Source organism: Venturia canescens, chromosome 10 (assembly GCF_019457755.1).
Source record: "Venturia canescens isolate UGA chromosome 10, ASM1945775v1, whole genome shotgun sequence".
NCBI classification, from domain to species: domain Eukaryota; kingdom Metazoa; phylum Arthropoda; class Insecta; order Hymenoptera; family Ichneumonidae; genus Venturia; species Venturia canescens.
In genome coordinates, this window is record NC_057430.1 from 18188571 (window position 1) to 18196137 (window position 7567).

A 7567-nucleotide genomic window follows, 5' to 3' on the forward strand; every position below is an offset into this window, starting at 1 on the left:
CGTTCTAGCGCGACTCTCGCGAATCATAAAATTTTATATACCTCACTTGGAAAAATACGAATGTTGGCACTAAATTTATCAAGAACATGACAACGATTATTCGCAACAGTTCTCAAAGTGCAATCGAGGGATCGGACGATCGCGGTGCTTCGCCTCATCTTTTGTTTCCGCGGATACAGAACTACCGCAGTTCTCGTCTGTTTTCCGTTCCCGAGCATATAGTTTCCTCTGTCCTTATATTCAAAAGTGGATGGAATAGATTGATTCTCCGAAGAGAAGCGACGAGAGCGAAGCCTTGACGAGCTTTCTAGCATCACAAAGCTCTCTTGGCTTTCGGCGCGGTTACCCCACACTTCTTGCGTGTCTTGGGGATTTTTCAGGTGCACAAGGAGTAAGAACAGAAGGAGGCGGAGGAAGAGATGAAACTCGTTCTCACATGGGTCTAGACGTGCAAACTCGGCTTCCGGTTTTGCAACGCTTTTCTTGTCTGTTCCGTTCTTTGTCTGTGCGCGTTCCGCTGCTTTCGAGCATGAGAGATCAAGAGAGACGGCCTCATAAAATTTTCATGCATAGCACTAAGCGTTTCACTCTTGTGGTCCCTATACTCTATATACGGAAAGATACCAAAGCTCAAACTCGTAAGAGACTCCACCTATACGGGATGTCTCGAAAGTCGTGACGAGGTGACGGCGAAGAGATTGCATACTTCGACGAGAACGGCGGCGACTTTGGCATTTTTTCCTTACTCCCGCGATTGGTCAAGCATCGATTAATTGACATTTTACTATCGCGGCGAGAACAAAAAGATGAGACTTCGCATCGCCGCGCGTCGTTATCATAAGAATAAAAGTGTTGGAAGGTAAAATAAGAAATCTTTCTTGAGCGGGCTTGGAAGTTATGCTTTCCGAATGCTATCTCGAACGCGGATAGAAGCGCGAGCTCATAGAGAAAAATCGTTGGGCGAAAGGATTTGCATTGAAAATAATGGGTTAAAAAGTGCCGATCGTAAAGTCTCTTTTGTGGAGAAGTACGACGGAACGATGTTGAGAATTAGCATCCGCGGCGGAAAAGTTGTAAGCTCGAATGTCGATAAACGTATTTCTTTTAGTCGTTAAATGGCAAAATGGAGGGAAAACAATGGAATAAAAGGGAAAAAAGTGTGTGAACGACTTTTCGTCATGCCGGTTGGGAACGGTGACCGAAGGACTCTCCTTTTTTCGCGATAGAATCCTTGTACAAGCGACGCGCGCGGGGGGGGGGGGGGGGGTGCAGAGGTGTTAGTAGTCGGCGAAGTACCGCTACAAAATAGCGCAAACGAGCGTACCCAGGCCAACAATGGACGCGTCAAATGGCGTGTAAAGCTTTTAGCTCGAGTGTGCTTCTGTCGTTGGTGCAACCCATTGCCGACCCCTATCTGGTCGGGTGTGCTATTTGCGGATTTTGCGTTTATCGAAGCGGGCACCACGGCGCTATACCTTTATACAAGACGAATCTCTCTTTCTCCTGCTTTCCCTCCGGCTTCCCTTCGTTCCTCACTTTCTCTCTGCAAATACGTGTGTCTAGATGTACTCGCTAACGGCCATTACCAAACTGCTATCCAAGTAGTATACACGCTGAATGAGAGATATGACTCCTGCTGCGCTAAATATCACCTACACATCCCAGTCCGCATTATCATGTTCAATTCAAATTCACACGCGCCCCCACCGTGTGTCCCAAGACTCGAGTCCCCTTATTTTCCCTTTCCTCGAAATATTCCTTTTTCGGTATACTGACCGAGTTAGAAATAGTCCCGGCGACTGCTCCCCTCGCGTATACGAGGAACGATACGCGTGAGCAGGATGAGCTTTCCGTGCTTAAAATTTTGGAAGCCATTTGCCTTTCAAATCCGGCTCACGACTCCGGTGGCTCCCGTCGTCGTATAGAGGGCCATTTCTATATCCCTGATTTCATTATCCTCGCATGACTTCATCTCGTTCAAACGTCTAATGAATCACCGATATAACGAGCAGCCGTGATTAGGATTCACTCATCCTGGAATGTACTCGAAACGCCATTGTTCTCATCCGAGGGTTTCAACGCAAGCACCTTGTTCAATCCAAATCATTGTTCCCCTTATTACATCGATTATTGAATCGGATCATTGATCGAGATGATGAGCTCGTGATGTAATTTCACTCCGAGCTTTCCCCGCATTGAAAGAGGCTCGTGTATGCGATTCAAACTCCTCGTAAGATTCGAATATCCAATAATTTCTATTGTTCGGATCTCAATTTCGAAAAATTAGGACATCGTTGACATCGAGACGAAGCCTTTTTACTACGTAAAGCATCGTTCTTTAGTAATTAGATGAAAAATAACGTTCTACGTAAAATTATGGTGTCAGGTTATTTGTTTTAGTAATAAAAAACATAGTGCGATAGAGTAGCAGGGAAACACGCACATTTCCGTGAGACACGAAAATTGTAACTAACTCATCGTAAGCGTGGCACGAAGCTTGTTGAGCAAACACAAATACTGCTTATTTTTATGTCTACGAGTCTGTTTTTTCCTCCTCCATTCTCTCTTTAGTCCTGTCGTTTTAAACTTATTGGGGGGTTTTTTTTTTCACCCAACACAACCACAATTTCGTATACCGGAGTCGTGCGCGTTCGAGCGTACGAGTTAAACGACCCGGTGGTTGGTGCGAAAAACTACCGGGTCTGCAGTTCATGCTTGAGGAAAAATAAGAATGTACGTAACACGCTCCGAGGCATCCCGCGGGTTGGTTGCTTGGTGCAGTGTGTTGGATTCAATAATAGTTGGCATTCGGCCAAATGTGTATTGCGTCTTCGTTGCAACAACATCGATCATTTTCCCTATCTCCGGGTTACTAGTTTTGCTTATAAATCGATCTCAATGCGAATGAGAGCAGCTATTTTTCAAAATTACAATCAAACTCGAGAACAAACGATGAAGTGTGTCTTGGATGATGATCCAGGGTGCGATCGGAAAGCTTATTTCGGCCCGCCTCCTTTACAATATTATTTCAATAACAACATATTGTGTTCGTTCGAAGAAAAGTTGGTTAATTCTTTTTTATTTCATCTGTTTACAGGTAAGCTTAGAAAAGTTTTCATTAAGGATGCGCCATACGCCGAGGCTTTTTGCCTCTTCTTTAGCATGACCGCAGAACTCGATGCACCGAGATTACAGATGGTAAGTACGTATGCACCGCGATTTTGTCTACAGGGATTCACGGGGGTGTCAAAGTTACATAAAAGTAAAGAAATGCAGGTGGAATTTGGTTGAAAGCTTTTTTCCGCCCACAATGGCTCTTCGGACGAAGAAAAAAAAAAACATCTTTTGCTGCTACACACTCTCTTTGCTCCCTTCTCATATAAGGCAAAAGGTCTCTCGAATGTTTCGAAGCGCGAAGATCTCGTCTCGACGTTGTATCAGTTCCCGATGGAATATACTGCGGAACTGTGCTCGCTCAAACATGCCCGAGCATTAGGGCGCAACTCTTCGGAGGTTATTTTTTCCCCGTTTTTTTTTAATCCTCTTCAAACCCTCTATCTTTCTCCACAATCTTTCTCTCTCTCTCTCTCTCTCTCTCTCTCTCTCTCTCTCACTACGTTCGTAATCCAATGCTTTGTGACCGGTTTGAAAAGTCCTCGAAATTAAAAATTTGCCTTCCAGGCCTCCGTTTCTTCAAAAATGGTCCCGGCGAATCAAACTTCCTGAGAGGCAAATGCGCATTCGTTTTTCTTACGAGCTTTGGGGCTGGAAAAATCGCGGGGGGAAGGCGTCATCCGAGTAACGAGTTCCCGTTTCGCGATGGAACTTTTTTAAGATGAAAAAGTATTTTGACGATTTATATCGGAAAATGCAATTTTGCTTTTTTATCGGGGCGATGAAAAAATGAGGGTCAGCAGCATCTGCGATGCGAGAGTGATGGAACGTAAATAATTGAAAATGAAAGTGGTGCGTAATTTTTTTCTGAAAAATTCGATTACTCGCGCCCGTTAAATTTAGGATGAGTTTGGAATGTGCGAGTGGAGACGAAAAAAAGGTTGACTTTTGGGATTTGACGCAGTAAGAAGAAGTCACGCGTAAAGGAAACATGCTTTTTCTATGTAGATTCGAAGCTCTCGATAAACTTGGCCATAAAATTCAGCTCAGTTTGCCTCTGGCTTTCCCTTTTTCTTCGCCCGAGCCGTCTTTTATATCGCTTTCTCCTCATTTCCTAAACTCTTCCCGTTCTTTTTTTTTCGCTTAGCGAGCTTCACCCTTGATTGGGTCGGATCTTGTGAAGGATTTGCAGGAGGGTAGGTAGGGAACGTTTGAAGAAATACCACGGCAATGCCACCAGCATGAAACTCGCCAACGTTATACCACCAGCCATCAGAGCGATTGCGTGGAATTTAATTTATCGCTCTCTTATTCTTCCTTTACCTGGGAAAGAGTGGAGCCCATCAGAGTCAGACAGAAAAGCTGGCTATCCGCGGGTAAAAATAAAACAAAAAACCCTTGAAAAAGGCTCCTCGCGACTCCGTACAAATAAAGATAAAAATCAATATATACTTAGGTTTTATCCCTCTGATAGACGTTCATCGATGGGATCCGCCGGTCGCTGCTGTTATTACCTTTTTCATTCAAATATTAATATGCCCACGAATTTCAATATTGTTGAAGAAAACGAAATTTTACAAGAACGAAGCGCAACCGAGAAAACGACCGATCGGTTTTTACTGGATGGATATGATGCTCGATCTGAGAAAATATGAGGCGAATTGAGTCATTAAGATAATTTGAGTGAGGCGTTTAGTAAGATAGTAAATATATGGATGATAAGGTATTTGGTTGATGCGAGCATATGGGTGGGCGGGTATCGAGAAGATGCCTTTATACAACATCTTCGTTACGGCGGAGGGTATGCTTTAAAGGAGAGTGGCGAAGAGGCGCACGCCTGATAGTGGGTTGTGGTGGGAGGACGGCGCGTAGGAAAAGCATGGCGCGTAATTAAAACGAGCCGGTGAGGAATAACCGTGATAAATCCCAGCCTCTCGGACATTTATACTCGAATATAAATGATTTAGCAGGATAAAAGGAACAAGTTGAAAAGAATTTTGGGGCGTGACTCGAGCGAGTACGTATTTTTCGTCAGCCTTGCCAGTTCTCTCACTAGCTCTTTCTCCCTCATTTTTCTTCCCTCTCTCGCGCGCGTTCCTCTTTATTATCAACGCGGTCCTTCGTCCCGCAGCTTCCATCTTTGCACTATAGATCGATCTTTCTCCTGCTTCGCGTCCCTTATCACCCGCCCTTATCGCGCCTGCTTCTATATATCCCTCTTTCCCTCTTTCCCTCATCTTCAATTCCTTTTCTTTCTCTTTTTATTATCTCGCTTCCTCTCACCAATGCTCTTTCTCCTCTTTCGCCTCTTCTTCTTCTACTTTGACCGAGCGAGATCCAACTTTGGCTGGTAAAGCTACGAGATTCCATGCGAGTTCACTCACAGCTCGAGCGCGAGAGGTTACTCTCTGAATTCCGCGCTTGAAATTCTTCCTTCGTTCATTGAATCGGAGCTACGTACCAAATCTATATCTCTCCCGGAACATCCCTCCTCGCTCTAACCATCTCGATCTCCGAGAAGGCGCCATACTCTAATTGGCCGCGCAGTGTCGACAAAACTTTTCTTACTCCTTTCGTATACATGTATACCGAACGCGGCGGCATATAACCAACGCGCGCGCGGCGGGGCCAGCATACTTTTGCAACTTTAAACATCACTCGCGCGCTTCTTCCATTCCTTTTTCATATTTTTTTTTTAACAAAAATTCTTCATCAACCGCGCGGCATTCCGTGAATTGTTTTACCAATGCGGTTATTTTGAGGCTCACTTTAACGAGTTTCGTGACCCGAATGATAACGTTGTCGGGTTGTCATTACGTATTCAATTTATTCCGAAATTATCGTATAATTCTCGAGGGTCGTTCCAATGAAAACGTTGCTTGGAAGTATTGCGTCGTGCTGGCTTTGCTTCTGCTGTACCAAAAGCGCGTGCACGAAGATTAATTATAATTTTAAGGTGCGTACATCTCGAATATCCATCACTCCATCAGCCGCGCGCGATGGCGCACACGATTCGTTTTAATGCCTCCGCCATCTTCGAGCGAAACAACAAGAGACAAAAGTTGTGTTATAATAATATTATGCACCCTAACATACAAAAGTTTGAGGAAAGAAATAAAATTTGTTGTAAAATGTGGAAAATTGTTATGAGATTCTAATGTCGTTGGGAAGAATCGGGGTAAAAAAATACACGGAGATTTGAGGGTATATATTTGGGGATGGGGGCGGCGAGAGATGTAAATTCTCAAACGCTAACAGGTTCTGTCGGTGGAAAGAGATTTTTGTACGAGGATAAAAAAAAAAGGAAGAAAGAACGAGGAGGGAAAAAAGCTGAGGCATAACCGTTTATAACCGCGAGGCGTATAACTTCTTAAATTTTCTTTCGAATTACGGCTTATAGGCCAGTTTACCAGGACTTTAAATTCATGACGTCATTTCCCCGTAGAACCCCTTGCGGGCCACTTCTTTTTTTTTATGGCATCAGTTACAGGACGATCGTTCTGCCAGAGTGTGTGCCTCTCGCCAATGAGATTTTTTTCTCCCTCCGCTCAAGAACGTCAAACATTTCCGCATACTCTATTTTTGTACACCTTTATTTCCTCTCGTGGACTCTCTCGTAAAGAAAAAAAAACGTTTGAGCATATCTGGAGCAGCCTCGGGCGAATACAACTGGCAAAACCAGGCTCGTTTCATCAAACGGACTTTTCGAAATACAATAGACGTTCTTTCTTCTACTTCCCGTTTAATATAAACTTTTCATTAACTTTACTTCCTGCCCTTCCACGTCAGATACATCTTTATTGTGTTTTTGAGTCAAGTTTCCTCGTTACGGGATGAATGTCCGGGATGAAACGGGTCAACGTCGCAACGTGTCAAGGGGTTACACGAATTCGATAAACAGTGTGTCGAAAAAAGTTGATAATAGATCTTAGAGTGGAGAGTAATGTCTGAAAGGCATGTTCGCTTTTCACACGCCATTTGATGAAATGAGGCGACGAGAAATCACCTTTCAAATTCTCATAATAAATGCATCGAACGTGAAATTAAATTCATCGCAATTTTTTCAAGAAAAAAAGATGAAGACGAAGTTGGTTATCGATCAGAGTCGTGTGTCACTGAAGCAATATAAAAGTCAGAGCGTTGGTTAAGAAAAAAACGAGGAAAAATTGCGAGAAAGTCACTTTGCTGAGAAACGTAGAGCCCTTTTGAAATTGGATTTCCTCGGTATAAGATCACATGCGACGGTACTTACCCAAGATCTTTTCATAGCGCGACGCCTAGAGAAACCAATGCCACCTTTCGAAGATACCTCTCCCGCGAAAGTACCGAAAAAAGCATGCCGGGAAATGAAGTGAGCTCGAGGCCAAAATTTTTTCGCGGTTCGCCAAATCTCGTTATTGAATCTAGAGTTGGCCCTTCACGCGTCGAACCATCATATCTTATTTCGACGGCT

General features: G+C 43.9%; 1 protein-coding gene across 6 annotated transcripts in view; it reads left to right on the forward strand.

Moving 5' to 3' along the window:
- LOC122417597 (follistatin-related protein 5-like) overlaps positions 1-7567 on the forward strand; it is a 191888-nt gene that overhangs the window by 34678 nt on the left and 149643 nt on the right. For 4 of the 6 annotated variants that reach the window (XM_043431237.1, XM_043431235.1, XM_043431236.1 and 1 more), the window contains one exon: positions 3098-3198. The exons of the other annotated variants lie outside the window; for them this stretch is intronic. In XM_043431237.1, coding sequence (XP_043287172.1) covers positions 3163-3198 — 36 coding nt within the window. In that variant the 5' untranslated portion in view covers positions 3098-3162. The remainder of the gene's footprint in view (positions 1-3097; positions 3199-7567) is intronic. 6 annotated transcript variants of the gene reach the window in all.